A 24956-nucleotide genomic window follows, 5' to 3' on the forward strand; every position below is an offset into this window, starting at 1 on the left:
GCAGTTCAGTGACCTGCTGACCCCGTGACCCTGCCCTCTCCGGCCGCACTCGCAAGCAGGTCAGCTGGTCGCTGATGGAGGCGCAGCGCTCAGAAGTCAGGGCTCCGAGCGAACAAGCCACACGGTCCGGACCCGCCGGGGCGCGGGAGGACAAAAATATACGGTTCGCGGCTCGGGAGATGACCTGACCCTGCCCTTATCATCAATCTTGTTCGAGTCATGACTCGCAAATGCTCCGTTGACGTGGTTCAGGCTCGCGGTGCCTGTACCGGAGCTGGGAGCCGCGCCGGAGCCACGGTCGCGGTACCGGAGCTGGGAGCCCCAGGCTCAGCCAACTCTGCTCAAACTAACCCGACGCGCCAGTTGAAATATCGCAAACTCTATCCAAGGTTGACGCTGGCAGCATGAACCTGCGATTTGGACCTTCGGACCTTCCGGAGGCCACTGTGAAATCCTGGGTTGGTTTCGTCCGGCTCCAGGAATGCAAAGACTTGAAGATGCAGTGCTCAAAACCGATGTGGTTGGCGTGGTCTTCCGGTAATCAGATGCAGTCAAGCGAGCCGTTTCCGGCGTTAAAATCGGACCGGATTAACCAGTTCCAAGCGGTGAATACTTGGAGAGGGAACAATAATCACAGACGGTGGCTACTGAAGTATGTGCGGTTTGACGCATTGCTACCCATACTTGGTACCAGAATTCCCGAAATACTTGGGTCGGTTTTGTCATTCTGTAGAAATATTTTAATCATAAAAGAATCTCGCTCGCTCGGGTTACCAAACTGCCCTCAGCCTACAGTCTACAAAATATCACCCCTATGCAGATGTGATGAAAATAAATACCTATCAAGACGAAAGCACTAGCTTTGTGTCAACGCGCCACGTTCGGGGCGTGCAAGAGGGGACAATAAGATATAAATATCAATATCAAGTCGCGCACTACAGTGATCGGGCTATGGGGACAAAAGCCGGGCGTCTGCCACGTCCCTCTGGTCGACGTAAGACCGGCACTAACCACAGCCCGCCCAAAATGACGCGGAGTCGGAGAGAACGCCTCCGGCCGACACCAGCGCCCCTGGCGGCACCGGCCGGCAACACCAAGCGCCTCGAGCCCGCTCACGTCGTCAAGAACAGCAGAAACTCGTGCAGCTCGTGCGGCAGCACGAGCTGCTTGGCGTCCTGGCACAGCCGGCCGGGCATGGCACGGCGGATGACGTCACGCGTCACGTGCAGCAGGGGGCGGGGCGTGCGCGCCTGCAGCAGCAGGCGCCGGCGCTGCTCTTCGGAGAGTGAGCGGCTGCGGCGCAGTATCGGCGGGTCGAAGGCGTCCGCGCTGGAGGCGAGGACCTCGAACAGGCCTGGCAGGTGCCGCAGGTCCGGCAGCGAGTTCAGCAGACCCATCGGGTCCCGGAACTGGCTTTTCAGCACCACCTGCCAGTGAACGGCGGAGTCAGACGGCTGGTCTGCGTGACTTCGTGCTGTCACAGTGCAGTCAGAGTTCTGAGTCGCGGAGGAGCGCGAGGTCGATATGAAGGAGTGGGATGATGATGACATGACATGACATGATGACACTTGACATGATGGCCTGCGGCACGGGATATGGCAACTACACAACTATCTCATACATATTTTGCTTCATTTTCACCGGACATTGAGAGGAATGAGAAAGTGATAAGAGACATTGCATATTTACTAAGGCAGCATGCCAAATAACTCGTTCTCAAAAAGAAATCACCACACTTTTGACGGCAGTGTACGAAACATGATCTTTATGAGACGAGTGACATAACGGGTGCACGGGCAGGGCTGAGCTTTGCTGAGCAGGAAGACACGCTCTCGCACGGCTGGAAGGCGACATTGCCGCCGGGTCGATATGGTGGCTCACCCTGGTGCCATGCTGAAGCAGCAGCTGGATGACCTCGATGGAGAGGCTCTGCTGGTTGGAGGTCAGGTACTCGCCCAGTACGGGCCGCAGGAAGAAGCCGTCCTCCGACTTGACCACCACGTTGGGGTCGGCACCGGCCCCGAGCAGCAGCTGCAGGATCGAAGACCGGTTCTCGATATACTCCGAGCACGCCACGTGCAGCGGCGAGCCGATGATGGGCGAATGGGCGTTAACGTCCGCTCCTGGAGAGGAAGCGGGGAGGTCAGCAGTCCGTGGTCACGTCTGCCGTCTTTGTTTCCCGCGTGACACCTCCACATCACGTCTGTCATCTTTGTTTCCCGCGTGACACCTCCACATCACGTCTGTCGTCTTTGTTTCCCGCGTGACACCTCCACATCACGTCTGTCGTGTTTGTTTCCCGCGTGACACCCCTACATCACGTCTGTCGTGTTTGTTTCCCGCGTGACACCTCCACATCAGGCCTCCTTCACCACGAAGAACAGTATTTAACCCACCCTCTTCACCATCATGTAACGTTACATCTCCCGTTCTGCCCATCATCTGCCCCCTCCCAAGAGCAGCACTCTTCTCCACCCCACCGTCAGCCCGCGGCGCTCCCTCACTCACCGAGGTTGATGAGCAGACGCACCATAGCCACATCACCCTTCAGGATGGCCAGATCGAGCGGCGTGGGCTTCTCATAGTCGCAGGGGAAGTTGACCCGGGCTCCATGGCGCACCAGGTAGCGCACAGTCTCGAGCTGGCCCGACATCACGGCGTAGTGGAGCACCGTGCGGAAGTCGTGGCGCGCGCCGGCCGTGCCGTTCACGTCACCGCCGTACTTGATGTACAGCTGCACGGCCGGCAGGCCCTGCAACGGCGGTAGGGTGGTGAGGGAAGTGGTGCAGGGTCCTGGTGTTGTGTCGTGAACTCGGAAGAGATTTTAAGCGGCTTCGTTCGTCACGTGTTTGTAAGCGATGGCGTCTGATCGTTCGACGAATGCCTTTGACATTTGTGCAACTTATGTCATTACTGAGTGTTCTCGCGAGAGATACGTTACTACGTTGATACGTTACGTTAATCATGGGCGTTTCCATGACTAACACTTTGGGGGTCTTGCCAGATCATGACTAGGCATGTTTTCAAAACACACGCCCGCGCAGACCTGACCGTCATAGGAGCAGTCACCTTTCGTCACTGTTGAGTTTGGAAGAGGCCACCTTGTCAGTCACATTCGGTAATAGTCATGGTGGGAAAGTTACTCGGAAGTAAGAGCTTCCGCCTTTGACTCCACACCAGACCTCCCTTATCCAGCCCGCGCGTCCAGCCAGCCGCGCGCCCGACCCGCGCTCCCCCTGACTCACGTTCGGCTGTCGCGCCGCGCGCATCAGCTGACTGATGCCGGCACGGTCGGGCGCGTTGGCGTCCGCGCCGTAGCGCAGCAGCAGCTCGGCGTACTCCAGGTCGAGCGGCTTCAGCAGACACAGCTCGGGCCCGAGGAAGTAGGGCGCGTTCGGGTTGGCGCCGTGGCGCAGCAGCTGCTCGGCGATGGCGTAGTGGCCGTGCTTGATGGCCATGCGCAGCGGCTCCTCCACCTCGCCGCCGTGCAGCTCGGTGAAGTCGACGCGCGCGCCGAACTCGAGGAACAGCGCCACCAGCTCGCCGTAGCCCTTCTCGGCGCACAGGTGCAGCGGCGTGTGGCCCAGGTCGTCGGCGGCGTCCACGTCGCAGCCGCGGGTCAGCAGCCAGCGCGCCGCCTCCGGGTAGCGCTGCCAGACGGCGTAGTGCAGCGGACGCAGGCCGAGCGTGACCGGGGCGTTGACCTTGGCGCCGCAGGCGATCAGGATGCGCAGCTCGTCGAGCGGCGCCGAGCGCGTGATGCAGTCGGCGAGCGCGCGCTGCAGGCCCGGCTCGGGCGCCGGCGACGGGCGGAGAACCTGGATCGGCATCGTGAGGCCTCTGAGCGGGTGGCGAAGGCGAGACGGTGATGAAGACGAAACGGTGGCGACGACGGCTCGAGGCAAGACGGGTCTGCTCGGATCCGGTCCTGCAAGCACAGAGACGGAGATGTGGTCAGTTTTGGAGATGCTGGGGGAGTGGTGGATGGAGCGGGACGGACTTGTCTAGACTCTAAAGGCTGTCAAACGTGCAGGGATTTAAAGGTCAAAGCCTTCGCTACCCTACGCCGCGGTTAGATGTTTCAGCGCTGTATACGGATGTTTATGATTGGGACTGGTGCGAACCCCATCGTTGGGTAAACATGACGCCTCAGGGCAGGGACCACAAAAGTAAACTCCAACAAGGTCGCATTAGCTGTCGCTGCACCCAAATAACCGGCATCACAGTGAATGCAGGTGATGCTGGACGGATGGACGGCGAAAGTGTAGCGGTGAGCTTGACGAGCACATTAATCTGGGGTTGGCAAAGAGCTCGATTGCTCCTCGACCCAAACAACTACAAGCGCAACGTTGCAATACTGTCGTGTTCTACCAAGAAAATCAAGACGTTTCTCGCGCGAGGAGTGTTCTGGCAGCCTTCGCACCATTACAAAACCAGCTGGGTATTTCCAGCCATTGAGCGCCTCCAACACCAACATAACTGCGTCACAGCTCCCGTGAAACGGCCAAGAAAAGGAGAATTTCCCGTGAGCAGCCTTTTGATTGGCATCGCGGCGTAGACGATTGGCGTGACCGGGTCACGAAATCGTGTTGAGTGCTGCGGTGGGTGTTTAAGCGTAATTCCGCCGAGCTATTTTGCTTTTCAAACATGCTTTAAGCAGGATCAAGACGGAGGGAAAGCGAAGATCGCGATGCAAACGAATGAAGCAGAGCTTTACGGAGGTCCAAAAAGTCACTACATCCAGGGCATCTCAACAATGTGCCCATGCTGCTGACACGCATTTTGTTGCAATCGCTGACACACTTTTTCCAGGAGTTGCGCAGACATACTGCTGACCAGTGAGAGGCTATCCACGACCCGGCAGCAGTCTCGACTGATAAAAGGTCGCCCTGATCATCGGATAGTGCCAACTGTTGCGCAGGTCTTCGCGCCACCGCTTGGCCATTAGTTTGGCTGACGGCTGTTGCTAGGAAAACACCGGGCGCTGGCCGCCGTCCAGGGCTGGGATCACTGACATCCTGCAGCGGCGCCGGTCGGACAAAGCCAGCCTGTCCATCCGAGCGCGAGCACCACGGGATCCGGCGAGGACAAACGGGCCAACAGAGGGGAGCACTTGGAAAGAGAGCGCGAGAACGGAGGAGGTTACCGCACGAGATTGGGGACAGATTTAGGACGAGGGTTTCTGCCCTGCAAGACTGCAAGGATGGCCACAGAGATCATCGGGATGTGCCTGAAAGTTCCCACGGCGGGGGAACGCAAACATGTGCTGGGCCAATAAGCAAATGTTTGCAAACGTGCTGCCGGCCATTGAGGTGCACCAACGCCACATGGACGCGCAAAAGGAAAATTACGACGTAGCCTTACTACCGATCGCATCCGTTTCCTAGAACGCACGTGGAGACCAGGGCCCCCGACCGGCCGACGTCAAGAGCAGGTTGTTCCGACTGCGTGATCATGACTGCGGATGTCGGTTTGTTGTGGCGGCGCGAGGCGTGTAGACGTTGACCGCCGCATTCAGGTGACTGCGCCGCCGACGATCGCGCCCGCGGCGACTGACGCCTCGCCCTTGCCCCGCCCCGTGTCACGTGCTCGCCGCGTCCGCGTCCGCGTCGCCGTCCTCCCGGTGACACCGAACTGCGCCGTCGTGACGTCAGCGGGGTCTGCGGTCGCCACCTTCTGGCCTCGTCGCTCAAAATCGGTCGCCGCGTGCCGACCCGCGACCCCGGCGACGGCCGACGGCCGTCGGCGACGCCGCCGTCTTGGCGCGCCGAACCAAAACAACTCCGTCGTTCGACGCGCCGGGCGGCCGGCCGCCGCCGCGCTGGGTGCGCCGCGCGAGCATGGCTGTCCGCGGGGGAGAGAGGCCTTTCGGCTCCGACGGGAAGGGTTGTCTACGGCTGCCGGAGCCGTGAATCCCGCTGTGGCGCCACTGGCGTGCGAGTACGCATTTGGGACGTTTGTTGATGAGGCGTTGGGCGGCCGCCAACTCCACAGAAGGGCGGCCCACGTGCTGCGTCAATGCCCGCGGGTTCGCCCTGGGCCAAACAAAGAGTGACCTCTAATTGGTCGGCCGACGACCTTGCGAAGACCCAGGGTGTTGCAGACGGGAAACGGTTTGAGCATTTGTGCTGTGGGCGAACGGGAGAGCGGCCGACGCGCAGAATCAGCTGAGGTCTCTTTGTTTTCATTGTGGATGAGGCTTCTGGAGGCTTCTGTAGAGGAGGCTATGTTGATACCACATATTGGGACCAAAGAGAGACCAAAGAGGCTAACGATGGCTCGTGCGGTGGTGAGATCTACCACATCCCGACCGCACTTCGGCTGACAGGATGTTAAGAGCAATGCTAAAAAAACGGTCCATCAGCCGTTGGCTGGTACGTCACTATCAGGTATGACCATATAGTAATTGGTATGTGCCGAGGTGCGGTTAGTTGTCTGCTGTCCGGCTCCAGCTCTTGTAAACGTGCGAGGCTGGATACTTAACATCTAAAATATTCCCAATCAGCTGGTTTGAAACGGTCATGAATTGTCGTGACTGCGTCAACGGCTAAGAAGCTGTCGACCATTACAGGTCTTGACCCGTCAAAATCATGTGGTGCCTCTTGCCACAACGAGCCTGAGCCACATTGCTTTGCATGTAAACAAAGTGAATAACTGTACACATAGCACCTAGCGATAACCTCGCTTCCCACTGGCATTCGGTGAACTTGAAAAATCAACCGGGGTAGTAAACACGCGATTAGCACTCGGCCTTCCCAAAAAGCTACCCGATAGATCTCTGCACGTCTCTCGCTCCAAACCCCGTCACCAGAACATCACTAGGATAAAGCAGGGGAGCAGCGACCTCGGGCCGTCACCTCTCAGACACCTCACACGGCCAACACCTGCCGACACAAAGCCCCTCACCTCTGGCGGGGCTCAGCTCCGTGTCCGCGCGGCTCGAGATCGCTTCTTCAACTGGCGAGCGGGCGGCGGCCGGCGGTGCGGTTCGACGTTCGCCGCGCAAAGTTCCCGCAAAGGCCCACTGCGCAGCGCGACACGACGGCAGCCACGTGACCGGGCCACGCGCCAAGAGCCCGTCGCGCCGCCGGCCCCGACGGTTATAGACGCGGCCTTCCCACAAGCGGGCGCGGACGCGTGGGCCGCGAACGGACGTCGTTGCATCATCGACGGAGCCGGCGGAGGTCGGCGGACAGCTGCTAGGCGTGAGCGTGCGACGATTTGCGGCGCAGCGTCGTGCTGTCGCGCTCGGGCATGCGTGTGCACGCGGGCGTGAGCGGGGAGGACCCTGTCTTGAGACAGCCTGGCCTTTGTTATTGAGCCGACTCGGGTCCGCGCAGGAAACCGTGATGTAAAGTTACCGATTAATTAACATAATCGGGTCCGCAACACATCAGGGCCCCTCCCCACCCCCCACCCCTCTCCCTCTCCCACTCACTCCGCCCCCGAGCGTGAAAACTAGGTCTTTTTACCCGCTTGGCTCATGGACTAAGGCCCACAGCTGCGGGTGTCACCGGCTATCATCAGTGCAGCGATGGCCATTGGCGCTGCAGGCCGAGCCTCGGCATGGCGCAGCAGCGACTGTGGATCAACACCCACCGCTCAGCCACGCCACCCAGCTGAGCTCTGGGTGTAGAACGCGACCAGGATCGGAGCCAGGAGCTTCGGCTTCCGTGCAGCTGTGAGGCCTGCAGGCTTGGATTGACTTCCACTGGATGCAATTTGTTTCTGCTAAGTCTCGCGGTGCGCTGAGCTGATCCGAAGCTGGTCAACAGTTAAGCGGGTGGGAGTTGTTTTGAGCCAACCCATGAATAATTTCGCTTTCATTGCTAGTCCCCATGGAGACATGGGAGTTTTGGCAACATGTGGACATGCCCCAAGATGTTCTGGGCTGCACGCGTGCGACACTGAAGTCATCAACGCGCCGTTCAACGTCCGTGGCATGCACACCCAAAAGCCCAATGACGAACTGAGACTTAATTCCAAGTCTCCGACACCAACCGGGATCCAGGATGAGACTGCTCGTCGCAGCCGCTGGAGGCCTTCCCCGACGCGCTGCACCTGTCGCAACAAAGGATGACCTCCCTCCTGCCTCGGGGGAGGGGGAGGGGTGTCGCACGTGCTGCCGGCCAAAAAGGACGCTCAGTGGGGCAGTCACCAGGAGTACGGGCGCGACGCCACTCACCGGACAAGCTGGCGCGTACAAAGACATCTGGTGGCGTGACGACTTGGCAGGCTTGCCCGAGCGCCCGGCAGTCGGTCGTAGATCAGGCAGGCGTCGGGGAGTTGAGCTCGCCGGGGGGCAAGCCTTTGTACGGCCCGGAAGCGGCGCTACTGGTCTGCAGGTGCACTGAGTGCTGCCAGATTGGCCGTCTGGTCGAATGGAGATCGCGTTATGGCTTGATGTGGGGCACCTGATGAAGGCCGTGAGCGCTGCGCGAAAAGAGGCGATCAGAGCAGCGATAAGCACTATGTTTAGTTACGATGTCGGCGCTTGCATTATCGACTTTTCTCGCTTAGTAACATTACCAACGTTTTTTGTGGGCATCAGCATCTGTGACACATATCAATCTGCGCCGTGAGTGTGACAAGGACGGTCTTTTTGTGACTGGTGTGACAAGTCGGTCTTTGTCTTCTAAGCTTGATCCAAACGATGAAAGTTTTCAAACGATGCTGCTAATAAACAGAATGAAGCTTATGATGATCACTTAAAGGGAGTGTCTCTCACTTGAGGATACTGTAGCAAGCATCAGATAAGATGAGACAAGCTCACTTAGATGACTACTGGTATATTTTAAGCAGAAACACTGCTTCGGACAACATGTTATCTGTTGAGTAAATACGCTGCTCGATACGTCATTGTTTGATTGCGTTATTGTACCTTACACAATATTGACTGAGAGCCAATTGACGGTCGTCAAATCTGGAAATTAACGTGTGCTGAATGCCCACGAACACCAGACATGAACGACTCGACCATTATATTTGTATCGGTCTTCATCATGGCATGACCCGTCGAACGGCAGGAATTGAACGGCGTTATTATGAAGTCATGAATGCCAAGGTGACCTTAAAACACTTTCCCCGAAATAGTCTCCCCATTTTCGCGGGCGTAGAGCTCAGAAACTAGCGGGTCTAGGCCTTAGGTAGGGCAGGGCTCTGGATTGTACCGACAGGTTTTCGAGACGGCTATTTCAGTTCAAAACCCCATACATATGCGAAACGCTCCCGTTATGGGTTATTCAAGGTATTGCTGAAATTTAATGATGCATGTCTGACTGAAAACCTGCTTCCGTAAATATTCCTTTAGCGCGAGTTTTAGGGCGTGATCATTTGTACTTGCACAGCGATACTACATGTCGTGCATGTCATTAAAGCACGCTCTGATCTCACCACGTGGATGTCATCGCAGACTGTGTGATTATACACCATTAGGTGAGGCAGCAAATATTTCGCTTGATTCCTGGTTTCAAAGGTTCCTTTTAAGGGAATGCCCCACACTTGAGAATGTTGAGGCAAGCATCAGATAGGCATGATGGACAAAGATCACTTGTAACAATCAGTTGCTTCAAGTGCAAAATACTGCTTTGGACAGCACAAATCCACTATTCAGCAAAAATGTTCCTCAATACGCTATCGTTTGATTACGCCACGGAGTGCTGCCTGAACGAACGAGCGAATGAACGAATGATCGAAGGTATGACTTGGGAGTCCCTGCCAAACTGACCGTGACAGAACTGCCACTATAGCGGACGGGTTCACTCACTTGTAGAACTTCAACTTGCCGCAAGGTGTCTCGTAAATCTGTGCTGCGTGGTGCACCCGACGATCGTTATGCGCCGATGTTTTGGCCCTTTGTCGTGGTCTTCTTGCATATTGGGATGTGATTTTATTTGTTTTATTGGCATTCGCATCCCCGGCCTCCCTTATATTCACTTTCTCATTTCACCCCAAATCCTCGCGACGTCCCGCTTGTCTGGGCAGGCTGCAGAAACATACGAATGTGGAATATTTCCTTCAAATGATGTGGTGCTTAATACCGATTGCATTGGCTGTACTCAATATTCCGAGCTGCGCTCACCCTTGAAAGTGACTGGGTTCAGAAAGGTGTAGCAAAATATTGTACTTTAAAAATATGAGACATGAATCCAGAAAAAACCTCAATCTACGCAGATAATGCCGATAACAGATGTCAAAAGTATAAAGAATCCAAGCTCCCGTATACAGGTCAACGTCAAAGGCCGTAACAAACAATGCAGGCGGCTAAGCGGGAAGTTTATAAAGTTCGACGCAGAGTATTAGATAAGAACATCACTTACTGCGTATGAGCCACTACGGACATTGCCTGAGCCTAAGGAACATGGAAAGCCTAAAATGTTGTTTAGGGCAGGTTTCATGATGAGGTTTGTGCGTCCAGCCTAAGGATTCGTCAGGGATTATGCTAATTTGTGTGTTTCTAACACAAAAAACAATGACCTGGGTCATCTTAGGTCAAATGATGATGATGATGATCATCATCATCACCACCATCATTATCATCCTGATCATACCTAATATGATCTCAAAGGTCATGGAACATGTCTGCTGCGGTGCCTGTCATGAATCAATTCGGAATGAGCACCAGAAACTACAGCTCTCGAGTGAAAAAGCGGATTAGATTAATCTTGTTCTGGCATCCGCACCTGTCCCTGAGTCAATGGTATTGGTTGCGATTTTATATTCAATTATTTCATTGCTTTTGCCAAGAAACTATCTCAGATATGTACGGCTTTCTTGAGCACTCAGTTGTTGCATCACGTTGAACGAATCCCTAGAAATGCCCTTTGCTGACAACCATGGTCTGAATCGGACCTGCCATAGGTCAGCGACCTATCAAGGCACGTTTAATTTTTACATCAAAAGGCCCGCGCTGCTCGGAAATCCTTTTGGAAAAACCTTGGGACTTTTCGGGGAGTCTGTTTGACCCCCCATCTGAGCGCATGTTGAATAACGCAGCCCCCCCCCCCCCCCCCCGTTCGGCGCTGGAGCCCCTGACTGATCCAGGGCCCTTCCAACGCCGCATTGTGGACTCTCATCGTAAGGTCTCGTATCTTCTTTCATTGTCAGAGAGCCCCAACCAGCGCAGCAGGCGCTCTGGCACCCGGGGCTCCTTCCCTGTCCATGGTCAGAAAATCTTCCTCTGGCCGATTTGGTGCACCTTGTCGACACAGGACACCCTATCAAGCACTGTGGGCCACTGACAAGACACCGGGTCCCTCATTGTTTCAGGGGCCCAACCAACGCAAATTGCTGACCCCGGTCATTTCTATGCCTTCCATGTCCAGATGGGCAAGGAGCCGACGGCTCGGTGTTGGTGGTCTCTGCCCGAAATAGAGGCTCACATTGTTCCAGTGGGTTTCTCATAGGTGTAAGAGGCTTTTTGATTGACGTTTCAGGTCCCGGCCCGTAGAGCCGGGGTTCTCAATGTGACCCACGGCGAGCCCTTCGGGCCCTTCGGCATCCCAATCTGGTCCTTGATCGTCGGTCATGAGGGGCCTTTGGACCCCCTCGAACACTGATCCTGGCCGACTCGAAGCCCCTTGCCAACACATAATTCCTTGTCAGGCACTGTGGGTCGCTGTTGGACATAGGGGTCCACACATTGACTCAGAGGCTCTAACCAATGTAAATCGCTGGCTCCGCCTTTGTCACTGCCTGGAAAATGGGCCCTCAGGCTCAAGCCGACACGGAGCCGTTTGTTTGGTACTGGTGGTGCCTGACCGATAAAGAGAACCTCATCAACTCATGAGGGCCCAACAGGCGCAAAAGGCCCTTGACTGGCATTTGAGCGTCCGGTCCGCTGGGCCGAAACGCCTCAATACCACCTCGGCCAATCCTTCGGGCCCTTTGACCCCTCAAATCGGCCCCTAATCGTTTTTCCTGAGGTGCCAAAGGGACCAACCAGCCTAATCAATACGCACCAAGGGGCCCTTTTGCCCTTTTGTAGCAGGACCAGACGAGACTGCACGGGACGGAACGGGACTTGATGTGACCAGATGGGGTCGGACTCGATGGAACCCCGACCCAGCTCAACCCAGCCCAGATCAGCCGCCCGGTCCCTGCCCTGTCCATTCCGTCTGGTCCCGCCCGATCTTGTCTGGTTCCATCCGGTCCCAGCTGCTTCCGTCCAATTCCGTCCATTCGCGTCCCGTCCCGTGTGGTTTTGTCCGGTCATGCCCGACGCAGTTCGGTCCCGTCTAGTCTCATACGGTCCTGCTGCTGTACCATGCCGTCCAGTGCTGTGAGGTCCCATCTGAAACCGTATGGTCCAATGCAGTTCCGTCTCATCCTGCTTTGTGAGGTCCCTTCTGGTCCCGTCTGGTCCAGCCGAAGTTCATCCGCTTCCATGCAAATTCCGTTTGGTCTCGGTTGATCTTGCTCGTTTCGTTCACGTCCGTCCGGCCCTGCCTGTTCCCGCCCTGTCACGCCCGATTTCGTCCGGTATCGTTTTGTCTCGTACAATCCCCTTCTGTTCCTCCCGGCGGTGTCCGTCCCGTCTGATCCTGTCTGTCTGATCCTGTTCGGTCACGTTCGATTTCGATTGTTTCCTTTTGATTCCGTCAATGAAAAGTACGTGACTAGAGTTTGCTATAATTATTCGATGCACTGATGGTACTGGATACACAGTTAGTCGCCGATCAGTGTAATTAAGTCAATTAAGCATCCAGAAATCGGCCAACTGCGACTGCGGAATTAAGCAGTACTTTAGCACCTGCGTTATCTTGCGCAAAATTTGAAAAGACATACGCGCGCGCGCCACAATCGGGTTGATTGGGAGAGGCGGTTTGGTGTTATGAGGGGCGTCAGCCTTGAAGTGTATGGACCGGACGAGATATTTTTATATCCTTAAAGCGGCACGACTCTGGTATTGCATTTGCAGGGATCACCAGCAAACGTGAGTATTAAAGTTCCTGTGAGATCTATGCGGTGTCATGGTGTGGATGATTGTGTACGTCAGCATGCCCATTTTGTGTGTCATTTTCCATTTGTATTGCTTGTTAAGGTGCATACTGGAAATGAATATTTCATGTTATTTTTACTATGAAAAATTGAAAGGATGCACTAAGAAAGAACATGTCTTGTACAGTGCCATAAACAATGTTGCCTGGAAGGCTAAGATCACTCAGTTGTGTGCTGCTTATCAGAACTCTTATTTGTAGGCTCACATTTGGCTAAGTACTTACTGGTGTGATTAATTGGTGTGATGATCATAGTGAAGAGCACAAATAAAGACATAAGATCAGTAACTTCATGTCTTCATGGCTGACATTTATAGGATATATTTCCCAGGGGTAATAATAAAGCCCTGGAATGACAACCAGGATATCGCAGCAGTGTGGACACATTTTGGCTTATTCAGGGGTGCCCATCACAGTTCACAGAATTTTGTATGTTTTGGATGATTTTCCCTGTTTGATACATTTTTTCCTGAAACTGCAAAATATGGTCATCACAATGCTTGGCACAACAAAGAATGATAACATGTATATAGTAGGCAGAACATGTAGGTGTCTATATGGTGTTATGAATGAGCACCCTTATCCATGCAAACAACTGTGATATCAGTGGTCATGACATGACATGGTATGTGACAATCAAGCTTTCAACAAGCAGCACATTAAGTTGATTTGGGATAGGTATGGCAAGAGACCTCCCTTGTCAGATGGCTGGTCCAGCTGTCAAGGGGTGTATTTTGCCAAATTACTGGACCCTATAAAATATTATTTGTGGTTCAGGAACTGCTAAAATATGTTATTTAAATGGAACCAGAACCAAACCAGACTAGACAGGGTCAGGAAGGACCAGGGAGCTGGACTGTACAAATGCATGCTATGCCAAACATGTTCAGTGTAGCACTGGTATGGCAAAAATTTCAGTGCATGTGCATCATAACTCTGAGCAATGATCCTTTGTGCATGGCCACCATTGATTGCAGCTTGCAGAGAGCCAATTATTGAAGGAATTATGATGTTGCAAAGGTAATTTCAGGTAAACATACCCTGAAACATTTTTCACATGTATAATTTGAAAATTCAGCAATTTTTCATGGCCTGAGTTGAAATTAAGTGTGAGGTTCAACATGTTGACGTCCAGTAGACATCGCATGTTGTGGGCAGATTTTTTGCAGACTTGCCAGGGAGCATCTGACAGCACTGAGCAGGATGAGGTGGGGCTGGGGCAGGCTCTACTTGGAAGCAATTGGTGCCCAAAACATGTTTGACTCTGGCTGTGATGGGCAGGCAGAGGTTGGCTGGGCCACTTCGGATGGTGACTTTTTAAGTGGAACCTCACGGTTCAGTCTGGTCCCACTCCCACCCCATCCTGTTCAGGTACTCTGCGGTTGTCTGGTCATATCTTGTCCCATGAGGTATGAAAATCCAGATATTTGTTGGAGCTGTACATTGTACACAAAACCTGCATGCCTGAATCACAGAGTTTAACACTTGAATGGCAGTAGTTTTTCTTCATCATTTGAGAAGGGATGGTTAGGCTATTTGTGACTCCTACCTACAAAATGGGAACCAATGCCAAAAGCTCTCAATGTGAAATGTTTTATTGTCAAATGTTGCCATATTGATTACTTTCAAAGTTTAGTGGATTCTGCTCAGCAGGCTTTTCTTGGTTGCTGAGTCATTGTGTTTAAGCTGTTCCAACCATATGGGAATCACCATCTGTGGCTTGTGAAATAGGGGCCAATGTAATTCCACAATGGTCTGTGTTGATGGTGAGAGGGAGGATTGGCAGCAGCTTAGCTGAGAAGTGGAAGCCTTACAAAACCTTGTGAAATACCATTAACCTCTGTTTGCAAACAATCTGTCGTAATAAATAATGCACTTATCACTTAATTTCTGCCTTGGCTTGTCTTCACTCACCAAAACACATCTGGGATGTCACAGTTCCCACATTGTAGAACACCTGCAACAGTTCTTGCAAAGCACCCCAAGCACCATGGCTGTACAATCTGTTGTCACAGCCTGTTGCCGCCTGACCCGTTTGCCCATGGCCGCCCTGACTGGCCGCCTGCGCCTCGGCAGGCCCCGTCGGCCATGGACCTGGACTGGGGTGCCATCCTGGGCGAGTCGCCCATCAGCGGCGCTGGCTACGAGCCGTACCCATCGCTCGAGCCGTCGCCGCAGCTGCCGCCCATCCAGACCAAGTTCTGGTGGCAGGACGGCTACGTCAGCGACGGCGACGGCTTCGGTGAGCTGCGCCGGCGGACGCCGGACGTCTCCGGCGCGGACGCTGCGCTGGGTGGTGTCGGCGGTGGGGCCTGCGCCGCTCGACGGGCGTTAATGTTCTGATGCAGGTCTGGGTGTGTTGATTGCAGACGAAGGGCCCGTCCGCAGTAGACTGAGCTTCGTGTCTGATACGAATCGGCTGTGCGAGTCGCCAGCGTCCGTTGTCTTGTCGTCACGTCGCCTGAGGCGTCGCACCACATTCTGCCTGATGTTCGTACCTCTCCATGGCGGGACACTGCCTGATGCTCGTAGCTCTCCATGGCCGGACACTGCCTGGTGATTGCCTCTCCAAGACCGGGCACTGCCTGATGTTCGTACGTCTCCATGGCCGGACATTCTGCCTGGTGATTGCCTCTCCATTGCCGGGCGCTGAGCCTCACCTGACCTGACCGCCCACTTCAGCATTATCTCGACCTCCACAGACATGGTGTCCGACAACGGCTCGTTCGTCAGCCGGACCCCGGCGCACAAGGCTGGCCGTGGCCGAGGGCGCGGCCAGAAACAGACGGCACACGGTGGGTGCGGACGGGACGGGTGGGAACAGGTGGGGAAAGTCAATATTCCATGTGAAGTAGGAGAGGATGTGAAAAGTGTCCCACGATTGTTGTACAGTCGTTGTTCGGGCGCAGTTCTTGTAGGACCAATGTAATTTCCTTTGCAGTGTTTTATGCAATTATGTGCCATATTTATCGTGAGTCATACGCACTGTTCATTGTCAAGCAAGGCCCTTGCGGCAATTATGCACGCTCATCGAACCGTTGGATGCTCTAGATAAGCCGGCGGCGAAGAAGCGCAAGCCGGCACCGAAGCCGGCACCGCTGGACGAGGACACACCGACGGATGGTGATGACTTGTTTTTCCGCCCAGCGGTAAAGAAGCGCAAGCCAGCGCCGAAGGAGGTAAACACAGCGACGGACGGTGGTGACGATCTGTTTGTCCGACCGGCCGTCCAGAGGCCGCTGCTGACGACGGCCGGCGGCAGGCAGCGCAAGCCGACGGCCAAGGCGGCGGCGCCGGCGCCGGCGCTGCTCCGGCAGCCGTCGCTGGATCGAGCCTCGCTGGACAGCCTGGGCTCGGTGGCGATCGTGCGACCGACGGCGGCGCCGGTGGCTACCACCCGGCTGCCCGCCCCGGCGGCCCCGGCGCCGGCGCTGCTCCGGCAGCCGTCGCTGGATCGAGCATCGCTGGACAGCCTGGGCTCGGTGGCGATCGTGCGACCGACGGCGGTGCCGGCGGCCACCCTGCTGCCCGCCTCGGTGGCGCCGGCGGCTACCACCCGGCTGCCCGCTCCGGCGGCGCCGGCCGCGGCCACCCAGCTGCCAGCTCCGGCGGCGCCGGCGGCTGCGGCGAGGCCACGACAGCCGGCGGGCCGCCGCCGCGTGGGCGCGCGCATCGACTCGGACGACGACGACGACACACCGGCAGCGACGCCCGCGCCCTCTGATGCTGGTGAGAGGCCCAAGTCGCCGCGGAAGATCACATTGGTAACGTAAAATCGCCGATAAATTAGACATCTGAAAGCGGAGGAGTTTTTGGTAGATGAAGCTTGTCACTCCCTTGCATCTATGGGTTCTGGTAGCCAATAAGGGCGGCCCACCGCAGGTGTAAAACTTAAACGACGGAGAATACCATTATCTTGATTGATGCGGACTATAACAACAGGACATTGAATCTGCACGCGAATCCAAAAAGCATCCTTATAGAGAAGCAGCGTTGTCTGCAACATTCAGTATACAGACTATAGTACAGAAGACGTGCGCTGGGCCGTCCAAGCTTCGCTGACTCGACGGCAGATGTCGCGTCGAGCGTTAGGGACCACTGACGCCGCCCACCTCCCGAGGTGGGCTGGCGGTGCCTGCTGGGAGCGTCCCGGCCGAGAGCTGCCCACCGGGTGCAGCCATCAGTAGGTGGGGGGGGGGGGGGGGGGGGGAGGGGGCCTGTCATCCCGCGCAGGTGACTGTGCCGTGTTCATCTCCACTGGGCGTCGCCGCACTGTGACCTCCCCTGAGCCCACTCCCGGGCCATGGAGAGGTCGGCTCTACCTCGAAGCGACTGCCGTGCCCGATGTCCGCGTCATCCGCCGTGCGGCGGCCACGGCGGCGAGAGCCCGGAGCATCAGGGGCTGGCCGACCGGCGGGCACCGCTCCCTGACGAGCAGGACGGCCGCTCCGCGGGTGGTGGGGCTGGACAGGATAGCGGTGATTCACCTTGTACGCGCCTTGTACGGCCACTGGTTGGGGTCAGCGCAGTAGCTGCCCTGGATCGGCCCGGAGCCGTCCCGGGACTGCAGCGGTGTGGCAGCCCGAGCTGCCGGGACGATCTGCAGCAGCATCTGCTGGGACGATCAGCATCTGCCCGCGACAATCTGCCCGAGCGTGGATTGTCGAGCGGCAGCGGTGTGGCGCCCGTGGCGGCCGCCGCCAGACTCCTCCAGAGTCGCAGTGGCACGCGTGTCCCCGTGAAGTCGGCGTCGCAGCCGTGAGCGACACCTGTCATGGGGCACTACCGACGGCGCCGCTCGGACGCTCGTGACTTGACAATCAGCTCCGAAATCTGGACCACTCTACCCTGACGGAGCCATCTCGGCTATGGCAGTGACGGTGGGAGCGAGCGGGCGGGCACGTCGGACGGTCACACGGAGCCGACTGGGCGAGCGGGTCACGTCTGGTGTATATGGCGCTGAGGTGTTATTCTGGAAATCAGCATGCGAGACGATATCTACACACCTTAAAGTCCAGACAGTTTGGATGTAGGATCTTGACTCGGTGAAGCCAACAGCTTCAGACTTAGAGCTCTGCGTCGGCTGTTCCTTGGACTTATCGCGACGAATGTTATCTGCACAAGTTTCATCGTCATTCAGTTGTTTAAAAATACGGTTACATAACTGACGCAGGGAAGTATATAGATTTCAGATGTCCAACCCAGTGGTGTTGAATTTTGTGTGATCAGTTAACAAGCATATATCCTATATGTATATATGTATATATATATATATATATGTATATATATATATATATATAATATATATATATACATATGTACATATATAAAGCTATATCATAATCCAGTGATGCAAAAGTGCTCCAGAGACGCAAGTTTGGCTCAGTGAACCCAGGAGGTTTCAGTTGTCTGGGTTTACGGTGTTGTCTTTGAAAGAGCGTATACTTCCACCCACTGCTGACCAGCTGGCATGCCTATCTTGATTGTCCGCTCTTTTAGGCAATATCAATTTACATATTGATATCAAAAGGCAGACGTCAGATGGATCGGCAGAAATCACAGCCCTTGACTTGATGTCTGCAAAATGCAAGAATGTGTTCATGTGCTAGAAGTGCGTCAGGGTCTGTTGTAGGTTAAAAAGGGGTTGTTGTAGGTTGCGCTACATCCTTTAAAAGATGTAGCGCAACTTGTTTAAGGTGTTGGATACGATCACAAAATGATTTCTCTAATCGCGCTCGTAACCTCGTCAAACAAGTCGCTTTCATCACTCACGAACGCTAACCGGACCGTTGGATGTTCCAGACAAGCCGGCGGCGAAGAAGCGCAAGCCAACGCCGAAGGACGTGAACGCAGCGACGGACGGCGATGACGACGTGTTTGTGCGGCCGCGTAAGCCAGTCGCGAGGCGACGCAAGCCGACGGTCAAGGCTGCGGCGGCGGCGGCGTCGACCGCCGCCCCTGCCGACGGCCCCCGGGCCAGCCCGCCCGCACCGGCGGCGGCGAAACCACGGAAGCCGGCCGAGCACCGCCGCCGCGTGGCCGTCTGCACTGACTCGGATGACGACTCCCCGGCAGGGACGCCAGCGGTCTCTGGCGCCGGTGAGAGGCGCCCGGCACGCTGTGGGGTCGGGGCTGACCCGTTGGACTGGCGCGGTTCACGCTTTAGGCCACGCCCGCGGGAGGTGCTTGAGTATCCGGGATCATCGGCTGGGGACAAATCGCAATTCATGTGGCGTGACGCGGGTGGTGCTGCGTACGATCAAATGATGTGCGAGGGTTGGCAACGTCTTCCTCTGACACGCATTGGTCGAAACATGCGCATGGAGGCGCAGGTGGTCTTCCTCTGGTATTCTGAGTGGCACGCCTCCAGTTCTCGCTGCCATTTCTCAGCAGCATATTCGATGTCATTCCGTTGGTCCAACCGGCGCCGCCGCCCTGTCCATCCGTCCACGGCCACACACCCATCTCAGAAGAGGGGAGGGGGGTGCTCTTCTCCCCGACACTCAGTCCTTCCGCCGGTCGCGTGCCACGAGCGCGGCCGGCGCGCGCGCCGCTGACCGCGGCCCCTGCCGCAGATGGCCCGCGCCGCAGCCGCCGCCCGCGCGCCGCCGCCCCCGTCCGCTACTGCTTCGACTCCACGCTGGGGTTCACCACCGGCGACGAGTCGGAGCTGGAGCCGACGGACTCTGTTGGCGAGCTGGCGACTGCCGCCGCGCCGCCACCAGCCGCCGGCCGGTACGCACCGCCGCCGCGGAAAGGCGCACCGCCCGGTGGGCCGGCAGGACTGCCGTGGCGGTTCGGGATCGGCGCCGCAGGCGTGGTGTCGTGATGGTCCGGCTTTGAGTGCGGTGGTATGATGACCCTCACCGCGCCGCTCCTCGCCATGCTGCTGGCTGGCTTGTAGCGCGAATGGTGTCGCAATGCAAAGCGTGTTCGTGTGCATGCTGACAGTGACCGCTGCACTCGCAAGTGGAAGGCACGAAGGCAAATGCGACGTTGGATCGGTGAAGTAATAATCCCAGCTTGTGGGAATTTACCAACCGTCAGGTGCAGTTTGTTTACACGCCGTGTCGTGCGATTAGGCCGTGGGGCTTTGCAGCTGCCCTAACCCCCCTCCCCTGGTGTCTTTTTTTAGCCGCGGGACGCGGCATGGAGAAAAACCCTGTTCCGGTTTCGACAGCATCGGTCCCGCACGCGCCAGAGACGTCTCAGCCGCCGTCGCTGACGCTGGGATTGTCATTGCCGCCGCCGACGCCGCCTCCTTCCACACCCCCGACGCCGCCTCTGACGGCGTCTCCTCCACCGCCGCCGCCGCCGCCGCCGTCACTGCCGCCACTGCCGCTGCCGGAGGAGCACGTGTTCCTGAAACCCGCGGCTCCGGCACCGAAGCGCGCCAGGGGCCGGAAGCGCGCGGTGAAGGTGGCGGCGGCGCCAGCGCCGCAGGACCTCAACAGCAGCGTGCTGACACGCTCCGCTCGCAAGCTGGCCGGCGCCCCGCCGTTGCTGGCGATGGATATGAACAGCAGCATGGCACGCGCCACGGCTAGAAGGCGGGCAAGAACACACTCGCCGTCAAGCGGGGACCTGGACACCAGTGTGTCGACGCGCGCCGCTCGGAGGAAGGCCAGCGCACCGCCGCCGTCGTCGACGCCCGCGTCCGGCGACGCGGACCGAGCCGGCAGTCGGAGTCGATCCAGAGCAAGGTGGCTGTCGGGTGTAGACCTGGACAGCAGTGTCATGACACGCGCCGCTTGGAGGAGGGCGGGTGCCCCTTCGCCGCCGGCGAGTTTGGTCCTGGACGACAGTATCACGATACTCGCGGATCGCAGACGCCCCGGTGCCCCGCCGTCGCCGGCGGCGGATGTGAACAGCAGCGTCGTCCAACCTAAGATTCGGGGCCGGCCGACGAAACTGTCCGAAGATAGACAGCTGGGGGTGGACCTGGACGTCAGTGTGATGACGCGAGCGGCTCGAAAGCGCGCCGCGGCGCCGCCCCAGCCGCCGGTGTCGGGCGAGGCCGGCGCCAGCAGCGCTGATGGAGCGGAGGCTGCCGCGCCAGCCGGTGCCTCGGCCGCGGAGCACGGGACGGCCGCCGCCGCCCGTCCGCCGCCGCGCGGCCGGCGCGCCGCGTCGGCGACGAGCAGCGACTCTGGCCTGCCGACCGACGGCGAGTCGGGCAGCTGGGGCGCGCCGGCCGGCCGCCCGGCCCGCAGGCCGACCAAGCCGCGCGCCAAAGCCGTCCGGGCCGGCTCGCGGACCGAGACCGGCGCCGGCCGAGCGGGTGACGCCGCGGAGTCGATACCGGTAGCCATGGGAGCCGGCAGAGTCGACACCAGAGCCGCCGGCAGGGCTGTCGGCCGCTGTGGAGGCCGCGACGACCGCCTTGGTGCGGCGGGCTCCGCCGTCGCCGCCGCCGCCGCCGACTGCGGCCCTTCAGACGCGGGCCGCGCCGCCACTGCAGCTCGTAGGTGAGTGTCGGCGCCGCTGAGGCAACCGCTGAGCCCAGCCGAAGCGCTGCGCGGGGCCGCCTGACAGCACATCCCACCCTTGCTCCCGTGACGTCACTGGCCTGATGCGTGTGTGTGCCCGGGCCGAGGCTCGATGGCAGCGCGGTGCGATCGACTGGGCCGGCCAGCCGACCGGCCGCCGCGCTAACCCGACCGGCTGTTTCAGCGAATCCCAGCGAGGGCCGCCAGTGGCTGTGCGAGGAGCAGACGGGCGCCGCCGAGCCGGCCTCCTCCTGCCGCCTGCAGCAGACGGACGTCTCGTGCGCCGGCCTGATCCGCGTGCCGCCCAACCACGGCGAGAAGGGCGACGCCGCGCTGCGACACGCGATGCTGGTGAGTCGCCCGGCCGGCGGTGCCAGCTCTGTCTCAGGTCGACGGCCGGGCTGACGGGCCGGCGCGTGCCTCTGCGTGGCAGCTCCTCCGTGTGGAGCTATCCCCGCACTGGTGACGGCTGCGCGAGGTTGGCGTCACGCTTGGCCTGCAGCGCGCGGTCGCGCTCGCCGGTGCTCCAGCGCAGCGCTCTGGCTTCTCGCTTCCCCGCCTAATGATCCCAGCTGCTGGGAGAGAACGGCGCTACGGCTGCCGCAGCTGTAGTGCTCTTAACACCGATTCGTTCCTCGCGCGCGTCACCACGAGTGATAGTCTTCTCCACAGCGCAGCCGCGGTGGCTGACCAAGCTCGGTTCCCCGCGCGCGCCACCGTGAGTGACAGCCTTCTCCACAGCACAGCCGCGGCGGCTGACCAAGCTCTCGCGCCTCGGCGGGAGTGGGGTCCTCGCCGGGGGGGGGGGGGGGGGGAGCCGCAGACCGTGGCTTGTGCGCGGGCGACTGACGCTGGACCGCCGCCTGTTGGCAGCACGGCTACGTGCTGTCGGGCCGCGGCGTGCTGCTGCTGAACGGCTCCAGTCTGGACATCCAGCCCGAGTCGGCCTTCGTCGTGCCGCCCGGTGAGTGTGTGACTGGCCGGCCGGCGCGACTGCCGGCCGCCGATGAACGGGGTTTAGACGGTGGCGGTGTTGCCTTCCCCTCCCCATTCTCCGCCCCCCCCCCCTTAAAAACGCATCTTGAGCGGTCCAGGTGCACCCGTGGGTTTATAGCCTTCGTTTCTAGACTCTTACCTGAGAACAGATTAGCAGCCCTCCCCCCCCCCCCGCCCCCGGTCTCCTGTGCTCCAGTGATATATATATATATATATATATATATATATATATATATATCTATATCTATATCTATATCTATATCTATATCTATATCTATATAGATAGATAGATAGATAGATAGATAGATAGATAGATAGATAGATAGATAGATAGATAGATAGATAGATAGATAGACAGTGCATGCCTGGCAGGACCAGTATTATACAATAAGCACGTAAAACCACAGAAAAGAAGGCTTAAGGTAATCAAAACCAAAGCCAGCGAATGGCAGTCCGCCAAGGATCCCGCCAAAGTTACATTCATTCGTTTGATGTTGGCAAAGAATATCAACCGAACTGGTCCTGGGGCCAAATACCCGGCCAGCCTCCTGCGAAATCCGGGTGGATCTCCAAGGTCACTCAACTAAGCACAAGTTGTCGCGGAGTTTGCTCAGAGAGCCGGCGTCATTAATAAGGATGTTATTGCACGACGATATTGAGCCTGGCGGTGATTATGGGTCCTAAATAATGTCATAAGTGAAGCGAGTTACAACCGTTCGGGGTGAGATATTGTGGCGATGACTTGTGTCATTTCAGATATGTTGGCTGCCTTAGATATGTAGCGACAATGCTTTTTGTATTATTTCTCATGATCGCTTTTATCCTGGAGTACCATTTATTCATGGAACATGCGGAACCGTGATGTTGTTCCACAGTTTAGGACCAATGCAACATGTAAACAAATTAAGATTCCATTTCAAATTGAAAACAAACTTACAAATGACGTAGCAATGCTGCTGTGATTGTTGTATCATACCGCGCCCAGGGAGTTTCGGAGGGGCGCGGGGAGCAGGGCTGCCTCAAGCCTCAAAGACACTGGACCCATTGCAATAGCTCGGTTTCTTCCCGTACCAGAGTTTTCTCCCATGCATCAGCGTCCACAGGTGGCTTCGAGGCCAGTGATCTCGTCAGTGACCTAGCCGATGCTTAACCCGACTCGCTGTCGGCGAGGCCACCCAGCTGTTTGTTACCGGCCCGTCTGCCCGTGCCGCAGGCTCCATGTACCGCATCGCCAACTTCAGCCCGGTGGAGATGGTGATCAGCGTCGTCACGGTGTACCAGCGGCGGCTGCAGCCGGCCGGCTTCTTCTGCCGGCCGCTCGGCTGCTGAGCGCTCTTGCCTACGGTCGCCGCCGCGCTGCCCCTCGAGGTCAGGCGCGTGCCCTGCGGCGCGTGGCGAGCGGTGGACGAGAGGCCTCGCGGTGACGTGCGGACGGAGCGCGGCGCCGAGAGTGAAGCAGTGCGCGGTTGGCGACCGCGTCGGGGCGGCGAGGCGTGCGAGGGAGGCGGCGGCGGCCGCGGCGGCCGGACAGGTGGCTTGGACTCGCTCGGTCTGCCTGTCGCCAAGCGGACTGGGGCGTGGCCGGGCCGGACGCGCGCTGCGGCCGTTGCGACGCCCTTCGCTCCCGCCTGGCGGCGGAGGACGCTGTGCGGCGGCGGCCTGGACGTGCGCGCCGAGGAGCTGGTGCGGTGTGACGGTGGTGTGACGTGTGGCAAGAGAGGGAACGTTGGCGCGTCGGGAGGATTGTGGGGCGTGGTACCGCCGAGTGGCAGACACGAGAGGAAGTGGTTCAGACGTGTTTTAGCCGAGGACTGCGAGCTTCGTGTCGCTTCATTACGTGGTCGGCCGTGAGGGATGATTGTGCTGTTGAGGCACAGGCTCTGGAGGAACGGAAACATACCTGTCGTGAAACAAGGGTTTGAAAGGAACGTTTATGAAATTTTGTTCTAGGTACAACTACTTGAATATTTTACTGGCTGGCGGACGATAAGACTAACCGTATTTGAAAGCACCCAGCGGCACCTAACACACAAGTACTGAATCCTGTACATATGATGTTTGACGTGCCGTTTGAATTTTTTAGTTTGCTCCGAGCAATAAGTTGGGGCTTCGCGCGCTGGTGGTCTGAGCGCTCCTTGCAGTGTAACCATTTAGCTCGGCTTCCGAACTGCGAGACCATCGATGAAAAGCGTGTGTACTCCGTTGTGTGCTGCGATGGTGTTGTGACCGTGCCCCAAACCCTCGGCGCAGGGTGTCGCGGTCGCCCGCTCGCCCGCACTGCGATCAGAGGCGAGTGGGGTTGGGGACTGCAGCCGACATGGGCGTGGGGGCGGAGACCGCACTCGCTCCACGTCGTCAGCGGTGTAGTTCTGCGATTAGTCTAGTATCTTAGCCCGGGGGACATTGGCTGGGTTTCCCTGCTCATGTGCGCTGCTGGCCTTGTTCGTAATACATATACCATCCGTAAAACAGG

The 24956-nt window shown here is 57.6% G+C and overlaps 2 protein-coding genes and 1 long non-coding RNA gene across 3 annotated transcripts in view; 2 read left to right on the forward strand and 1 right to left on the reverse strand.

Moving 5' to 3' along the window:
• Nucleotides 1–6970, reverse strand: part of LOC119103589 (ankyrin repeat and SOCS box protein 10) — a 25221-nt gene extending 18251 nt beyond the window's left edge. The window contains exons 1-5 of the mRNA XM_037227182.1: nucleotides 6907–6970; nucleotides 3246–3928; nucleotides 2509–2752; nucleotides 1882–2123; nucleotides 14–1427 (exon numbers count right to left, since the gene is read on the reverse strand). Of these exons, the coding sequence (XP_037083077.1) occupies nucleotides 1113–1427; nucleotides 1882–2123; nucleotides 2509–2752; nucleotides 3246–3830 (1386 nt within the window). The 5' untranslated portion in view covers nucleotides 3831–3928; nucleotides 6907–6970 and the 3' untranslated portion in view covers nucleotides 14–1112. The remainder of the gene's footprint in view (nucleotides 1–13; nucleotides 1428–1881; nucleotides 2124–2508; nucleotides 2753–3245; nucleotides 3929–6906) is intronic.
• Nucleotides 6971–12865: 5895 nt separating this feature from the next.
• LOC119099725 (uncharacterized) lies at nucleotides 12866–21466 on the forward strand. Its single transcript, XM_037222790.1, has 9 exons — nucleotides 12866–12934; nucleotides 15075–15240; nucleotides 15701–15793; nucleotides 16050–16296; nucleotides 17874–17878; nucleotides 18801–18887; nucleotides 19574–19686; nucleotides 20349–20548; nucleotides 21460–21466. Exons 2-9 carry the CDS (start codon nucleotides 15087–15089, stop codon nucleotides 21464–21466), a joined length of 906 nt encoding a protein of 301 aa, XP_037078685.1. The 5' UTR covers nucleotides 12866–12934; nucleotides 15075–15086.
• A 220-nt stretch (nucleotides 21467–21686) lies between these two features.
• On the forward strand, nucleotides 21687–23978 carry LOC119103609 (uncharacterized). The gene is made up of 3 exons (XR_005094786.1): nucleotides 21687–21838; nucleotides 22361–22451; nucleotides 23697–23978. It is a non-coding gene; the product is annotated as an uncharacterized LOC119103609 (long non-coding RNA).
• The last annotated feature ends 978 nt before the right edge of the window (nucleotides 23979–24956 follow it).

The sequence above is a fragment of the Pollicipes pollicipes genome, unplaced genomic scaffold (assembly GCF_011947565.3).
Source record: "Pollicipes pollicipes isolate AB1234 unplaced genomic scaffold, Ppol_2.1 Scaffold_2555;HRSCAF=2994_pilon_pilon_pilon, whole genome shotgun sequence".
In the NCBI taxonomy this organism is placed as follows: Eukaryota; Metazoa; Arthropoda; class Thecostraca; order Pollicipedomorpha; family Pollicipedidae; genus Pollicipes; species Pollicipes pollicipes.